At 52.1% G+C, this 16,638-nt stretch overlaps 7 protein-coding genes across 7 annotated transcripts; 2 read left to right on the top strand and 5 right to left on the bottom strand.

The window, feature by feature from the left end:
• Positions 1-864: 864 nt before the first annotated feature.
• PHYSODRAFT_552558 (hypothetical protein) lies at positions 865-2,192 on the bottom strand (the record flags this gene model as incomplete). Its single annotated transcript, XM_009517967.1, has 3 exons — positions 1,335-2,192; positions 1,097-1,255; positions 865-1,023 (listed from the first exon to the last, which is right to left on the bottom strand). Exons 1-3 carry the CDS (start codon positions 2,178-2,180, stop codon positions 865-867), a joined length of 1,164 nt encoding a protein of 387 aa, XP_009516262.1. The 5' UTR covers positions 2,181-2,192.
• Positions 2,193-2,671: 479 nt separating this feature from the next.
• Positions 2,672-2,920, bottom strand: PHYSODRAFT_476722 (hypothetical protein; the record flags this gene model as incomplete). Its single annotated transcript, XM_009517966.1, has 1 exon — positions 2,672-2,920. The coding sequence occupies one exon, from the start codon at positions 2,918-2,920 to the stop codon at positions 2,672-2,674; it is 249 nt and encodes an 82-aa protein (XP_009516261.1).
• A 526-nt stretch (positions 2,921-3,446) lies between these two features.
• Avh1b-16 (avirulence protein 1b) lies at positions 3,447-3,764 on the bottom strand (the record flags this gene model as incomplete). Its single annotated transcript, XM_009517965.1, has 1 exon — positions 3,447-3,764. The coding sequence occupies one exon, from the start codon at positions 3,762-3,764 to the stop codon at positions 3,447-3,449; it is 318 nt and encodes a 105-aa protein (XP_009516260.1).
• A 2,594-nt stretch (positions 3,765-6,358) lies between these two features.
• On the bottom strand, positions 6,359-6,694 carry PHYSODRAFT_388288 (hypothetical protein; the record flags this gene model as incomplete). The annotated part of the gene is made up of 1 exon (XM_009517964.1): positions 6,359-6,694. A coding segment is annotated over one exon (336 nt), but the record flags the coding sequence as incomplete, so codon positions are not given.
• A 198-nt stretch (positions 6,695-6,892) lies between these two features.
• Positions 6,893-8,524, bottom strand: PHYSODRAFT_469680 (hypothetical protein; the record flags this gene model as incomplete). Its single annotated transcript, XM_009517963.1, has 1 exon — positions 6,893-8,524. A coding segment is annotated over one exon (1,632 nt), but the record flags the coding sequence as incomplete, so codon positions are not given.
• A 525-nt stretch (positions 8,525-9,049) lies between these two features.
• On the top strand, positions 9,050-10,200 carry PHYSODRAFT_322576 (hypothetical protein; the record flags this gene model as incomplete). The annotated part of the gene is made up of 2 exons (XM_009517962.1): positions 9,050-9,994; positions 10,066-10,200. The coding sequence occupies 2 exons, from the start codon at positions 9,050-9,052 to the stop codon at positions 10,198-10,200; spliced, it is 1,080 nt and encodes a 359-aa protein (XP_009516257.1).
• A 4,628-nt stretch (positions 10,201-14,828) lies between these two features.
• PHYSODRAFT_309614 (hypothetical protein) lies at positions 14,829-15,740 on the top strand (the record flags this gene model as incomplete). The annotated part of the gene is made up of 1 exon (XM_009517961.1): positions 14,829-15,740. One exon carries the CDS (start codon positions 14,829-14,831, stop codon positions 15,738-15,740), a length of 912 nt encoding a protein of 303 aa, XP_009516256.1.
• Positions 15,741-16,638: the final 898 nt, after the last annotated feature.

The following is a 16,638-nucleotide window of genomic DNA, read 5'->3' as shown; positions in this document are numbered from 1 at the left end:
GAATCCTGGAGAGCAACGCTTTTGACTTCATCTCCTCCTGGATCACCTTATAGACCGCCCAATATTCTTCTCGGATGTACAAGCCATTCGAGAAGACCGTGTCAAAGACTGACTTCGGCACTGCCAATATTTCCCCCGCCACCAAGTCCGTCTCACGATTCAACTTCTGCCCAAGTGCGGTGAGCGTGGCCAGATCATCCAACGCGAAGATTTCACTACCTTCAGTCCTCCGTCGCTTTTCGCCAGGCACTTGTAGGTCCTCCACTTTCAACCTTTTCTGTCGCTGCGGCCTCTCCACAATCAGCACCTTGTCGGAATTCAGCTTTTCCACCGAATCTCGCGCGTTTAGAGGATCCTTGCTAGTCAAATACGCGTCGCGGTCGGGAAAAACTCGTATTTCTCCTGGGCCACACTTCTCCAATAGACCTTCGGAGTGATGATACTGCGAGTGGATCATGGCGCGAAGGTCGTCGATAATGCTGATGTCGCTTGTTAAGCGGAGCGAGGATTCTGTAGTTAGCGAACCGTGGGGGTCGGCTGCGTCTACCAACTCGAACCAGACGCGCTTCGCCATCTTGCGGTTCTTTCGGAAATGACCGGATTCGACCAGCCAATTGCGAATCAGATCGGATTCTACAGAAATTCCCGTGAAAATGCCTCAAGTTGCGGTGTTCAATAATCAAGTCGTCTCGTGGATTGAAGACTTGATTATTGAACACCGCAACTTGAGGCATTTTCACGTGCTCTCGATGCCTACACATACTGTACTTACAATAAGACTGGCATCACAACAACTAATGAAACACTTCGATGAGTTAGCGTCTGGAAATCAAGATTTGCATTGACCGATCGCCCGTGCCTATTCTAAAATTGCGATCCCTTCTTGTTGCCGATGCCCTTCTCGTTCGCATCCTTCCAGTCGTCCCAAGCGCGGTCCTTGTAGGTTGCTTCCTCCACTAATGCTGCGTCGTCCTCGTCGCCGTCCTCCACCAGCTGCTCGTACCGACGCGGTCCCTGCGGCGCCTCCCTATAGTGGCAAATTACACGACACTCCGTTAAAATCAATCCTACCCGAAGTAAGGGAAAAGGCAAACACAGCGTACTGCTCTCTCTTCTGACGCTCCTGGGCGTCTGCAAGCTCCCGGTCCGCGTACTCCTCCAGCGTCATGGTCGGCAGCCGGTGGCCAGGTTTGAACACACCCGAGCGGATCGTCTCGCGCCGCATCTCCATCTGCGGGTTGATCCGCGTCACCTCCTGCATACACACGAACAAACACCAGTCAAACTTCCACATCCAAATTGAACCAAACCTCTGCAGATCCGTCCGTCCGTACAATTCCCTGTCCCTGGGGCGGTGGGGGCGGCCGGTGCGCCTCGGAGAAGAGGTCCTGCTTCTCGCTGGCCGCGTTCATCTTGAGCATGGTCTCCAGCATGTCCTTCTCCTGGTTAATGGAGGCCTGCTCCTCCATGCACTTGAGCACGGACAGCTGGATGAAGGTCATGAGCTGCTCGCGCTCGAGGTCCTCCATGTCGTCCTCGTCCTCGTCCAGCTCGTCCGCGTCCTCGTTCTTGGCGCCACCCACGTGAGTGTCGCCGCGCTCCTCGCGGCGCTTCTGCACCTCGTGCAGCTTCTTCTTCATCTCGCGCTGCATCTGGAAGCGCTGCACCTTCTCGTCCCTCGAGAGCGAGAACTGCTTGCTCTCCACGCGCTCGTACTGCTCGCGGCGCTTCTGCTCCGTCAGGATGCCGCCGCGCTCGGCGCGGTCCAGGAACTCGGTGAGGAACACGTCGGCCTCGCGCAGGAACTTGATGCGGTACACGACGTTGCGCGTGTGGTCCGAGGGGCCCTTGCGTTGCCCTTCCGGCTCCTTACGTTGCTCCTGCGTCTGCTGGAAGAAGCTCTGCTTGGGCGTGAGCATGCCCAGGTAGTACTCGAGGCAGAAGGCGTACAGCTGCGTGTTCTGCAGCTCGAAGAAGCGCTCGTTGGCCGACAGCACGCCGTCCAGCTGCCGCTGCGCCACGCACTGCTTCATGTAGCGCAGAGCGCGCGTCAGCTCGTCCTGGAAGGCCTGCGAGTGGGGCTCCGACACGGCTGCGCTCGGGTTCTCCAGCGCCATGAAGAGGCGGTGCGCCTCCACGTAGCTCACGCGGTCGGGCAGCGGCGCGGAAGACGACGACATGGGCAGGATGCGGATAAGTGATTGAGTGTGTGAGATGACCACCGAGTGCGGAATCCAAGAGTGTTGGTCAGTGACGTGGACCACGCGGACTTGGGTACCGAACACTAAATTGTACGTGTGGTGGTGGAAATCGCTGGGCTGGCTGATGCTCGACGTCGGTGTCTTGATGAAGAGGAGCCTATGGCAGCTAGTTTTCCACAGCGCTGCGAGCTGCAATGAAGATGCAGCGACGGAATCGTAGGGGAAAACAGGTGAAGAGCCAACGCAATGGACAAACTTTCTTCAATTCAGACGAGTGGAATTTAGCGTCGCGTTGACTGCAGGAAGGCAGGAAGGAAGTCGGCGTCAAGCGTCTAAAGAGCAGCGTCTGACGTCGTCAACGAAGCTTGATCCGCCTGCTGCGAGGTCTCTGCGAGGGGATGAAAACTCACTGGAGGTCCGCAAGAGGCTAACTCCGTCGCCTGCTTCCCTGGTCGAAACCGAAAGACCGCTTAGTCCTTCTTGCCGGAGCCGGTGGCCATGCAGAACTCGCCGCGGAAGCTCTGCACGAAGCCGAAGCCCAGGCCAAGGAACATGGCGGTGAGCAGGGGGCCGTCCGACTCGCGCTTGATGTAGGTGGGGCGCTTGACCGTGGCGAACAGCTTCTGGTCGGCGGCGATGTGGCTCTCCTTGTTCACGAGGCCGGAGTAGGCGCGGCGCTGGGCGCCGGCGGCGAGGCGAGCGGTCTGGCGGGCGAGCATCTTAGAGGACAGGGAGGGAACGAACTTCGCACCTGGAGCTTCTTTTCTTCACTGAGGGGCGCTCGGCCGGGAGTACCAACGGAAGGAAACAAAGACAAGGAGCCGCACGGACGACCTCACATTTCTATACCGGTCCGAGACCTCGCGTTACGAACGTAGACACGCGTTTTAAACTGAGATCAAACGCAGTGGTCCGTAAAACCAGGATGTCCGGGATAATTGTGTTCGTATAGGGTTGGGTGTGGCGTCTGTGATGAAGTTGTGACGGAAGGTCGGTGACAGCAGTCATCGATTGAAGACGTGTTGAAGGGCTATGTTGCGGCAAGTTGCCGGCAACATTGTTGCCTCAGGACAAGAACTCAGCACTATGCGTTGGATATTATTCATTTACTTTCACATCGCCGTTGCTTCATTCGTGCCCACTACAAACAGCCTAAGGCGCACTACGCCAGTGACCATTTATCCGCTGTTGACCACGATATCACCCATTCATTCACCTACCCTTTCAAAGGTGTTGTATCCTTCCTCACATGCCCATCTTCTTTGCTTCCTTAGCAAGCCACTTGGTCAGCTCCTCTGGGGTCATGTTCTCAGCCTTCTTGATTTTTTTCGAAGTGAGCGCCTTCCAAAACTTCAAGAAGTCAATTCGCTCTTCATTGATCTTGTCGTTCTTCTCGATACGGCGAAGCATTCCCCCGCCATCGGCATGAGCGGAATCAGCGGTAGCAGGGAAGGCATCGTTCTCGACCTCAGCGATCTTGGATGCCGTGGCCGAAGGGAGGGCAGCGCCGCTGGCATGGAGAGAGGCCGCGATGACCGCCGCGAAGATGAAAGTGAGACGCATAGTGGTTGTCGGTTCTTGAGGTTTTGGACGGAAGTCCTGGCGGGGTTATTTGCAGGGCTGTGGTGAAGCAAGTTGTGGAATGAGATGCTCTCGAGGTTCGTCCGGCACAAGAGTGGGCTCCGCTACTGTTTGATACCTAGTCTGCATGCACTGTACAGTAGAGTCCAAGCCTCATATCGGATCTTGCTATCCAGTGTTTGTTGAACCGACAGGCTTTGCTCAGAGCCGTTGCAAACCAAGAGCAAACAAAGCGCGGTTGCGGATGTGTACCTCTATTCTTGCATAAGTTATTGCACAAAAAAATGCCACAAAGTGATTCACAACATGTTATGTATCAAGCTTTACTACGCAATATAGGTGTAAATCGATAAATAGATAAAGGTTACAGTACTGTATGCATCCGTATCCTCACTGTCTGGTGAAGGGAGAAACGGCGCATCACGGCGTTCTCGAATTGCGAGAACCGTTTGAAATACATACAGATCTCCCCGGCAAATCTAGAATAGCGATGTCGAATGTACCTCGCAGAGCTAGTACAATTATGCAGACGAGATTTGCGCTTGCTGGATGATGGGCACTGAGTTTAGTGAAAAATGGAGGGACCAGGCATTCTAGCGGGAAGCAGCATGCAAGTGCAAGTTGCTAAATAGTATTATAGCAGGAGTGAAAGGCTCATAATGAACTTTAGATAAGTTATTGCTGTAGCACGATGCAATCATGACGGCATACGGTATGGGCGACAGTACCTTGCCCTATCGATGGGGCAGTACGGACATTAGAACTCCCTAAACGACCATCCCAGGCAGCGGTCTACGTGACGCGACGCTCCGCGACCAAGACAAACTCTTCACTACATGTACAAGTACGAACACAAGAATATCGTCGATATTCGGCGATACAGTATTGTATCGCCGACCCCCCTCAACGACCGCGCTCTGCTTGAAAACTGAGCCGACGGTACAAGACGAGGCGCTACTTTCCCATTAATTGAGTAATTCAGTACATTGACACTTCTGTCAAGCCCTTTGCAAGTTTCGCAACCTCGCAGTTTCTATTGGAAACCATTCTATCGTCACCGATTGGAAAAACACGTGAGGAATCTCTGAGAACTTGCTATTTGAGACAATGCTACAATATCGAGAGCGTCGCTTCTTCTTTCCAAAGCGAAGGGCGCACTAACCGTTACTAGAACATCTTTTTACCATTATAAAACTTACACTGCGTGGGGGCCATGGGGTTAGCAGGTCAGGGTGCGGAGAGGCGGGTCTTAGCTGCAGGATTGCCGAAGAGGCGCTCCTACCTAGCTGCATCTACTGCTGGGACTGTCTGTCGCTGTTCGCTACCCAAGTGTAGCGAACTCGTGCGATCCGACAATGATTGCTTCCTGGCCTGCTCTCAGAGCAGTCTATGGTGTGGAACGCCGCAGCTGTTACACCGGGTTTCTTCTTTCTCAGAGCAACACCACGATTTGTTGGCCTAGGGCATTGTCGAAGTCTTTGACTCAAAGAAGGAGAACCGGGAAAACGTCAAAAGGTGTATGAATTTGAAACGTTTTGTCAAAAGCGGTTAACTCGTGTCATTAGGTGTATGCTAGGTTGTCGGTATGACAGTATGTGTATGTGGTTCCAAGCGCACTAAGGTGCATGATAAAGCTGCATCAGCAACGAATGCAGTGACTGGTGTGTGGGCTTCGATCCAAATCCATAAAATCCGGGGTTAGGAAGGCTTCTACCTGATGCAACTAGCCCGGTTCGTGGTGTCCATGACTTTGATAGCGAATTGTACGGCTGAGGGACTACAATGAACGTCGTTATCCATTGTAGCCAGGCCTCAGCGTTGCCACAGTTCTACAATACCTACACTCTCCCCCGGTTGGGGGCTCTCACTAGAGCTCCTTCACCTATGCAAAACCTACCTAGTATAGCCATGCTATATACGCTTGCGGTTCCTTGTAGCGCTCCTCGGATGTCTTTTTGGCGGCGAAATTGAACGCCGCAGTGTTCGCACGAGTACTTTAAAGTCATGCGCGCGCAATATCTCTGGAAGTGGAAGCGCTCCGTGGCAGTGGCCGTGGAAGAAGAACATTCGCGGTTGAGACACCTGCTTGCTCGTCGTGTACTCGCAGCACTGCACGCTGCGGATCAACTTCTTCTTCATGGTGTCGTTGAACAGGTTGCGCACGCGCACGTAGTCAAAGTAAGACGGGATGAAGATCAGCGTACACAGCTCATTTAGTACGGTCTGCCCGTGATGGGGGAGTTCTGCGCGGGGATGATGAACATGCTGCCGAGCAGTGACACGGCAAGACAGCACGGACGGCAAGTCCTCGATCACATTGTCCACGCGTATGGATCTGCTGCGGATGCAGCGGATCCAGGGCAACAAGCGTGGAGAGCGGATGTGCCAGTCCAAGGCGGCCAAGCCCACGTCTAGAGTCACGTATTATAATAATCTGAGATAATCCATCAGTTTATTGATGATACTACCATTTGTCTATCGTGTAGAAGCCCCTCATTCCAGATCGGTCAGTCACAGCAGAGCGATCGCAGCACAGCTGAAACTTTGCTCTTCTTGCCCATCGTGACAATGCTTACGGCCTGGTCAATACTGGAAAATGGTCTTTTCGCGACAATTGTTTCAACAGCAGCGCTGTCTAGTCCTTCCACCAAACTAAGGTCTTGACGAGACGCGGTATTGATGTTAAGAGGATCGAGGCTCCTATACACACGGGTGGCATACGGTCCAAAGTATTCACAGAACTCGTCGTGCGAAACGATGCCACACCGCAATGGGAGGGCGAACTCGCTGGTCCATTTCGCCGACGTAATTAGCAGAAAGACATCCCAGGCGCCCGCAGCTTTTGCTCGCTCTTCATGAAACACTACTTCGCTGATATCCTGGTTCGCAAGTCTGCACTGGATCACCTCGTAGCGGTGCGTTTCCTGTTCGCCTTCCGTCAACTGAGTTTGCATGAAAATATCGCCGCCTGCAGGTGCACCGGGTCTGTTTATGACGATCGTCTCCGTGTCTGTCTTACACTTCATGCCGTCGCGATTGGAGAAAGTTTTGTTTACCTCGCTACGATCCGACTTTGTGACCAAGCGATACTTGGCCTCTTCCACCTTTCTTGACCGTGCTTCCTTGACGCAAATGCCGTCGATGGGTCCAAATCGAGCGCCAGCGTGGAATGCAGCCAGCGAAATCGGACCAGCATTAAATACCGTGGATTTTTTGACACGGTACGAGGCGACGAAGTGCGTGAAATCCTGCCACCCGAGCACCGAACGTGTGAGGTATTCCATCATATCGCCGGTCTTCCCAAGCTTCGACATCAAGAGCTCAAGGAGAATGAACGCGCATGACAAGTGGCCATGGGTTTCTCGACTCAAACGGAAGAAGCCAACGCCGAGAAGCTCGTCCACTGTCATGCCCTTTTCGCCAATAGACTCGGAAAAAATCAATTGTTGTCGATAAAGAATCGCAGCGACCACTTCTTGGCAAATGGTGCGGCTGGTCAGTAAGGGCGACTTAAACAGGTCAGCATACTCGACTTGCAGCCTTTCACACACGCGTTTGATAATGTCCATTGGGCTGGGCGTCGCTGTACCTTCGTCTCGGAAACTACGTAACGCAGCGTCCAACGCTTCGAGCGCCCGACCGTGACCACCCATATCTTCCACCAAAATCTGCTCTATCCGGGTACGTGGCGACAGGATTTCGTCGCCGTTTAGCGTTGGAGGAACCAAATACGTGCACCGCTGTCGGAAGACCATCTGCACTTCATGAAAAGGACTGGCGAGCCTTGAGGCACACGCACAGACGACGAATGCTTTCGAAGCGTTCAGGAAGCTGATGATCGCGTTCATTACACGGAGGTATTTCGAGGACTGCTTGATCCCGTCGTGGTGAAGCCTGTCGAGGCCATCCACGCACAGCAGCACCGTCATGTCCTGAAGCTTGTCGATTTGCTCCAGCTTGGCCAATAAGACTAGCACCTCTTCGATGAAAAAGACGGTTTTGGAGTAAACCCCTTTCAACTTCGACACAAACAAAGGCCACGCTACTTCCCTTTTGTGCTTGTAGAGCTGATAGATCATTCGGTAGCTGATGTCCAGATCACCGTAGATGTCGTCAATTAATTGGGAATCTTGTTCAGGGCCATCTGCGAACGTGATTCGAAACACGTACGCACTCTCCATTCTCGCCATCAAATCTTCGTCTTTCGACAGTTTAGCAGCCCCACACAACAAACTTTTCATGTTGTCCAACATTCTCGACTTGCCCGTCCCAGCCCCGCTCAGGATGACGTTCAACGCTCGGCAGTGTCCGTCGTGGTTGTTCTCTTTCCAGGCCTTATAGTTGTTGACCAGAGAACGCTTGAGCTTCTTCGCGATCTCAGACGCTCCTTGATACGGCCAATTTCTCCTAGTCGAACGGCAAAGTCGCTCCGGCTCCTTCCACTTGAGCGACTCCAGCAGATGCTTGACTTGCTCCCCCTTTAGCAGCAACGACACGATGTGGTCTGTCGGCACTTCGATGAAGAGCAGGTCGTCGTCACTTGCCCCCATACCCCCCACTCGATCCGACAGTCTGAGCGGCGGGTTGTCGTCGCTGTACGCTTCTCGACCTGCAAAGACCTTCCAGCAATCCGTTGTAGCATCGGGAGGCAGACATGCCCGCCACGTCTGGAACAGCGTGCGGACCAGAATTGCGATGGAGTCGTCGTCCTCGGGGATTCTCAGGAACGCCAGCCCTGGCATCTGCAGGCGACCATGCGTTCCTGCATCTACGAGCTTGGCACCCACAGCTTTCAGTCCCATCCGGCGAAATCTTGAATGTTCGTGCCCGTTGGGCGACCAATAAAGGTCAGGATCCATACATTAAAACTTCTTGACTACTACATGTAGTATATCACTAAACATATAATATTGGGATAGGAAGTGACGAAATGCTGATATCTCAGCCATAATACTGTTCCGTCCGTGCAAACGTGATGCACTGTTACCATAGGGCCGTCACTTTCGTGCATTCTCAAGATTATGTTACATGGGTTACGAAAATAGCATCACTGACATGAAGAAAATCATCATCATGGTCTACTAAGTACGGCTATATAACTTCTCAATTTGCCGCCTCCGAGTAACTTGGGAAACCAACGACCCTTCAATGCGCTAAATGCTGCAAAACAACGCAGCAAGGCACCCAAACAAACGGGAGAGAAGCGAGGCCGGGATCGAGACGTCGCAGCGCCCGCTGCACCGACTCCACTCGTCACTGATGAAGTGATGCGTAGTGTTGAAACAGGAGATCCAAACTTGAGCCCCGTCGAACACGCCAGCGAGCACGACGGCAACCCGCTCGACCTATCCCTGGATGTGAACATGGATTCCGATGTGTCACAGCCTACTACACCTACAGTCGACTTCCCAAGTGACGCGTTTGCGCATCCGCCAAAGTGCCTCCAAAGTCGACGAAGTGGCCCACCACCTACTGCATCTTCGCAGTCATGGAACTCTCCGAACTTCTGGAGTCATCTCGAGGGTCTAGACCCCGAGCTGGAATGCCTCGAGACAAACCCTGATGAAAACGGGGATTCAGGGTACCAAATAGTAGTAACCCGCATCAGCCCAGTGGACGAGAGTGTCAACAGCAACGAGTACGGGTACTACCATGAAAAAAAGAAAAGCAAAGTGCAATTGTCTACCAATCCCGTCACTGTCCGTGAATGGATCCCGGTGATGGCAGAAAGTATCTCCAAGTCCAAGCAGCTCTTCCAGGAAGAACAAAAAGAGACGCTTTCCACGGACATCAACTCCGAGGCTATCATGAAAGAAATAAACAAGAACCGCCTAGCGTTCCTGATCAAGGTCTCGCGATGGATGCGTCAGAAGTCTGAGTTGGTGGAAGAGTTAGCGCGCGTCCACCTGTGGTTTCGCTGCGTACACTCTTCTGTAGCCAATGGCAACAAATTCCCCACAAAGTGGAAAAAGCTCACGGGCTTTGCAGCTCCCTCATCCCGCCCAGCACTATTTAAACGCACGGCGGAGATGCTTGTGAGCATGAGCGACGAGGCAAAGTTGTACGATACGTCCTTGGCGCTCGCCCTGTTCGAACTGATGCTGATTGCCGCAGCACCTGGCATTTTTAACAACGACTACTGGATTCAAACGTTGGCAAAGACCCACGTCCCGTGGATCCAGACCTCAGAGGGAAGGCTTCTACACCCGAATGTGCTCATTGCACTTTCCGAACGGAGTGTGGTGAAACGATCCTCACGCGCATGTTAACTTCTGGGTGGGAGCACTCAATCATGCACACACTCACCCAGTTGCGAGACGGACAGTCGTGGCTAACCGAGGAAGCCGCCATGCTCCAAATGCAAGTGCGGGACGGCCACCTCCTGTTGGCAGCTGGCCCGCTGCACATTGAGTGCTAAGTGCTCGCTATGGGAAAATGTATCCATCTTGACAGTAAATACCAACGGCGTCAAGAAAAATGGATACAAACTTATTGACAAGACCATTTCTAACTACCATGTGACCTACCTGCAAGAGACGAAATTTCGTGATGTCCACCATGCCGATAAGTTCAAGTTTCTGCTGCAAGCCACTTTCGACTGTAAATGTTTTTTGTATCTGACCTTAATGCTGCCGAAAGCAGTACACAGTTCTCTCGAAGCGGTGGAGTAGCTACGGTGCTCCACAATGACTTTCTTGGATTTGAATCTGCTGAAGAAATGGAAGATTGGACAATCTCGGGACGATATCTGGTAATACGAGTACGGGTTCAGAATAAAAATCTCTATATTCACAACGTGTACGCGCCGGTAGATCCACAAGAGACCTTTCATTTCTACGAATCCCTACTGGCAAGAGAAATAAATAGCGAAGACGTGCACTGGGTTCTGGGAGACCTCAATGTGACGTTCGATCCTCTACTTGACTCGTGCGCCGTATCCGTGAGGCACAACCGGTCGAGGCAAAGCGCAGTGGAATGGCTAGCATGCCTCGGTGTGTCTGACTGCTGGAGAGTTCACCACCCCCAACGTCACGTATTTACCGGACCACCACCAAGGAAAAACAGACTCGATTATTGTTTCATCTCCGACTCATCTATGACGCGCTACTATGGATCATCCCGATATTTTCAAGTTCCTCACTCTGGAGATCACTTAGCCCATAGTGTGACCTTAAACCATTCTCGCCAACCGCGAGGTAAAGGATATTGGCGTCTTCCTACAAAAATGTTGGATTGTCCTCTCGTAAGAGAAGCAATCCGAAACGAGGCTCAACTTCTCCTTTCAGACATTCTAGATGCCGACAATCCTGGCCTAGTATGGGAAGGATGGAAACGAATGGGAAGCCAACTAAAATCCCTCCAAGCCGTAATGAAAATTCAAGAAGACCAGGGCCTCCGTGCTGTGGAAAACCTGTTCGAACGGACTATGGAGAATTACGTAGACAACCCGTCGCCAAATACTCAGAGGGAATATCAGGAAGCAAAAGAAGCCTACGCTGAACGCAAAGAACACGTTCATCGACTCCAACAAGACTCAGTCTTCGATTTTCACGCAGGAAACATGGAAACGTCAAAGTCAGCTTTCTTCCGCCCTCCTTCGTCCTTACTGAGACCTGTGCAAGTTACTTCAGTGAAACTTGAATCTGGCGAAGTCTCCACTGATCCCGAAGACGTAAGAACCGCGTTTCGCTCCCATTGGGGAACAATCTTTAGAGATCCTACTAGCCCTTCCGACAACACAGTGATTGACGAAGTAAAACGAGCGATCCTACTTGATTCGATTCAATTAAAGATGTCCCGGGAAGAAGCCGAAAAGCTAGACAGCCCGATCACAGCCGACGAAATGACAGCAGCCATCAAGCACATGAGAAGCAATTCCGCTCCTGGGCTAGATGGGTTAACTCTGGCATTCTACCAGACAGCTCCAGATATATTCGGGCAAATTCTGAGCCGTGTATTTCAATACCAACTAGACCGTGGAATTTTGTTGCCGTCCCAGAGGAAGTCATGCGTCACTCTCCTCTTCAAGAAAGGTGATCGCAGTGAGCCAGGCAACTACCGTCCAATCACTCTTATGCAAGTAGACGTAAAAATTCTGTCGAAAGTGCTGACCTACCGCCTCCAAGACGTCTTACCGCCCATTATACACCCTGACCAAAAAGGATTCGTTAATGGCCGATCACTGCACCCCCACGTTCGACTACTGGAGGATCTTCAGCATCACGCTACAAGGTCAAACTCCGAAGCGTTGGCGCTGTTTCTAGACTTTGAAAAGGCATGATTTGGGAGTATCTCTTCCTTATTTTGTCAGTCCTCGGATTTGGAGACCGGTATATCTCGTGGATTCGTCTTCTGTACAACAAACCTCTCGCACTAATATTATTGAACGGATTCCTACTACAGCCACTTCAAGTTACGCGGGTGTTAAGCAGGGGGACCCACTGTCGTCTCTGATTTTCTTACTGTGTATTGAACCACTCGGGAACCTAATTCGCCGACGGTCTGACCTAGGCGTTTTAGTGAATCAACATACAACCGTCACAGGTCTGTATTTTGCTGACGACTCTACATTAGTGGCTAAGAACACGAACTGCATACGCCAGCAGCTCGAGCAGGTGAAATCCTATTGCCAAGGTTCGGGAGCACGCCTTAATTTGAGAAAAACTGCGTTGCTACCACTGAACAAGAATATGCCGTGCCCAATATTCCCTGAAGTAAGGTGCCTTTACGCTGACGATTCGATCAAGTATTTGGGCATCCCATTCGGGCGAAATGTGTCCCGCGACACTATCGTAGCCGAGCTAAACAACAAGTTCTATCGGGGGTTCAGCGTATGGGGGCGGAGAGCGAGGACCTTACGAGGAAGACTTCTACTGGTGCACACGATGATTCTATCCGTACTGTGGCATTTCACTCCACACACCACGGTTACTGCACCTTGCGTACACCGGTGGCAGCGGATGCTAAATAAGTTTGTGCTCACACGAAAATCGGATGCAGACTCAGAGTTTGTTCAACTCACCCCCGCGGAACTACTGTATTTGCCGCGGCAGGCAGGGGGTTGCAGCTCCCGCACCTCGAAACGCAGCTAAAACTACAACGCCTACAGCTCAATACATATATATATATATATCATGGAAAATTATTTTGCTCTCAGTATCATTACCTACATCATGCCCCACATCTCTTACGGTATTATATCAAATATACTGTTATCCTTTTCGGTGTTACCGAGGTATATATCGTTATCTGCACGAATTCCATCCATGCCCGCTCACCGATTTGAGCAGCCCTTTTAGGGCTGTGCAACCTTAAGACTGCACCAATTCGTACAATATAACGGATTTCACCGAATAGTACTAGTCAATTTTGTCTCCAAAAAGCTATCGTGTTTGGAAGGGGGGCTTCTAAATTGTGCAGGGTTTCTAATAGTCGGACGTGACGAATGTGGTAAATGGAATGTTATTTTTTTCTTGTATATATTATATAGTTCTAGAATAATGCATTATGCTTATATGTTGCAGTTAGACGGACGTGTCTGTGCGCACTTCTTAAGCCTGTACGGTTAATCATTATTAGTGGCTCCGATTTGGTAGTCCGCGGTTGAACGGTAATAAACGAGGACCGCCGTCTACTAACAATAATTAAGCTTGGAATTTCCTCCAACAATATTCACGCAAATACCTGCACACACCTCGGAGAGCGTCATCATCGGTTTAAAGTGCACCTGCGCATCACGACGAAATATCCACCAACGCGTACTTCACCCAAAGCTACAAAATAGCATTACGCTTATTTCATATTGTACTACGCGAGCGATATATAACTTAAATGCACTGACGCACTACTCGCTTGCTTGTTGTCCGCTGCCCCCTGCCACTGGCAGCTCACGACCGTGGCCTGGAATGAAGACAAGCAACTGCTTTGCCATGCGCACAGCAAGGGCGTCAAGGTCGTGATCAAGCACAACTTTGACGACGTGGAGCAGCTCTGCAGTTTTTGAGTCTTATGTGCTAAACGACCAACTGCCTAGCATTCATATTCGATAGTCTTTTCATCATGCAGCCACTACGCGTTACTCTGCCACCTAACATATTTTGTCTACTTATAAAGTAGAAAAGAATATGCATGTAACATCATGAAAATGTTGTACGACTCGAGGGGGCTTGTAATATGTACCGGGCTTCTATTCTCTGATCCAAATGCGAAATCGTGACGGGGCTACTATTTTGTTAAGGGCTTGTATTCGGTAAAATCCGTCATGTGGTACACCACCCCATGGTACACACTACGACAGGAATACCCTCACCTAGGAATAAAACCCAACGCCATGGCTACCGAGGGGATTGTCTGTAAACCACAGCAAAGCAAACTTACGAACTACGTCCCCCCCCCCCCCCCCACCCCACCCCCACCCCCACCCCCAGGGGTATGAATAAAAAAATTCAGTATGAAAATTGTCAATAAATATGAAGAAAATATATATTATTGGCAAACACCATATTGAAATTTATATTATTGGTCGTATGATTTCAGGGTATACAAAAACACAGTCATGGTACATGAAATTGAAATATTTAATCAGTATAATAGTTATTATTGGTGATCGTCATATTTAAATCATTATTACGGATAAACAGTTTTACCAATTCAATATAATACTGAATTGGAGGAGCCCCCCCCCCACACACACACACCGCCCCCCCCCCCCGGGCGCGCCCGCCCGGGCGTGCTAATGAAACCAATGCCGGTAGGCCTCACAGACCTGTACTACATCGTCAGCCCAAAATATGACTTCTTTCTTGACGTGTGAATACGAATGTCATCTTTGTAGCACCTTAGCCAACTTTGTCGGCAGTCGGCTGAAGTTGCCTCCCAGCCGCAATCACGCGGATGACGAGCGAAAACTTCAGTTCCCCTTTTCAACCAATCATCACCCTCTCTTCCTTTCCTCCAATCGGCGCGATCCAAACGACCCAGTCACAAAGTCTCCGCTACAGTACCCGCCGGAAGACGTACGTCAGTCAGTGTTCCACGACGACTACCATGAAGCTGCCTCTGGAGGCTCCCCACCTCAAGGACCCAACCAGCGCCATCAAGCCCCGCCCGCCTCTTGCCAGTTACGCGTTCGGCGGCATGTCGGCCGTGGGCGCCGTGTTCTTCACGCACCCGTTCGACCTGCTCAAGATCCACCTGCAGACGTCCAAGAAGGAGAATATGGGGCTCGTGACGGCCGTGCGTCGCATTCTACACCAGCAGGGGCTGCGCGGACTCTACCAGGGCATCAGTGGAGGGGCCATGAGGGAGGGCACGTACTCCACCATGCGCTTCGCGGTCTACCACTACCTCAAGGACGAGGCCGTGCGCCGCAACGACGGCCAGCCCATCTCCACGGGCCACAACGTGCTGCTGGGCATGACCGGCGGCGTCATCGGCGGCGCCTTCGGCAACCCGGCGGACATCGTCAACATCCGCATGCAGGCGGACAGCCGCCTGCCGCCGGAGAAGCGACGCAACTACAAGCACGCGGTGGACGGCCTCCTCCGCGTGGAGAAGGAGGAGGGGCTGGCCGCGTTGATGCGCGGCGTGCGCCCCAATATGATCCGCGCCATGCTGCTGACCACGGGTCAGATCGCGGCCTACGACCTGGCCAAGTCGACGATCCTCGAGAACACAATGGTGCCGATGCACGACAACCTGCAGACCCACGTGCTGGCCAGTATGGTGGCCGGACTGGTGGCTACGACGGCCTGCGCGCCCGCGGATGTGGTCAAGACACGACTCATGAACATGCACAACAACGAGTACAAGAGCGCCACTGACTGCTTCGTCAAGGTGGTCAAGCACGAAGGCCTGCGCGGACTCTACAAGGGCTGGCTGCCGGCCTACATGCGGCTCGGCCCGCAGACGCTGCTGACGTTTGTGTTCCTCGAGCAGCTTCGCAAGCGGCTATTGTAACTTTGTTGACTTCTTCTACATGGTAGAATTTCGTTTGGTAGTATGAACGATGCTGGTAGTTTGTGGCTCGTCAGACGGCGGTGTGCAGAGCGACGTAGACTTCGTTATGCATCCCGCTCTCTAACACGCAAACAATGGTTATCTCCCTCTGTCTCCATTCGCCTCCACGGTTCCCCTTTGAGGACAAACCTAGTACAAACCGACTTCATGAAAACATGCAGCCATTATTCAAACGACGAACACTCGCTACAACTACAAATACTGCAGGAATGTCACGAAGGAATTTCACGAGTACTTGGGAAGGTTTGACACGTGGAAGTCGCTTTGCTCGTCCAGAAGGACGAACTGATTGTGGTCGGTCTCCAGCTCCAACTCGCGCGTTGCCGTTAACAGCTCCGCCCGCACGACGAAATCGGAGTGAACATCTCGAAGCGGTGACCGTCCTCCCACGTCAGCTCGAACGTTCTGATGTGGGTGGCGGGGTTCGGCAGCTCGCTCCGAGTCAGCACGGCTTCTTGGCGGTGGCCTTGCGTAGCCGAAAAGCGATAACTTGCAGCGCCCCTCCCGTCGACAGCTGATGCACGAAAAGGCGACCGGTCGCTGTAAGCCCGTCGACTTCCTTGTTGACGGTATTCTCCAGCCACGATGAGCATTTCGCCCGCAGCCTGGGCCTCCCTCTTCTCACGAATTTCGGTACACACTTGCTTCCTGTCGCGGGCGTCTACGCTTGACCGAAGCAGCGAGCACACGACGTAGCCGCCTCACTTCTCGGCGATCCTGCACTCCTCGAGCCGGTCCGTTAGAGCGTCTAAGATGGCTTTCATGTTCGTTTTAAGGCTCGCCATGTCTTGTTGTTGCTCTCGAATGAGCTGCTGTTGCTACGCGAGCATACCCAAGA

Source organism: Phytophthora sojae, assembly GCF_000149755.1.
Source record: "Phytophthora sojae unplaced genomic scaffold PHYSOscaffold_1, whole genome shotgun sequence".
NCBI lineage: Eukaryota > Oomycota > Peronosporomycetes > Peronosporales > Peronosporaceae > Phytophthora > Phytophthora sojae.
Note: the sequence above shows the minus strand (reverse complement) of the source record. Positions and strands in the feature narration are given on the sequence as shown.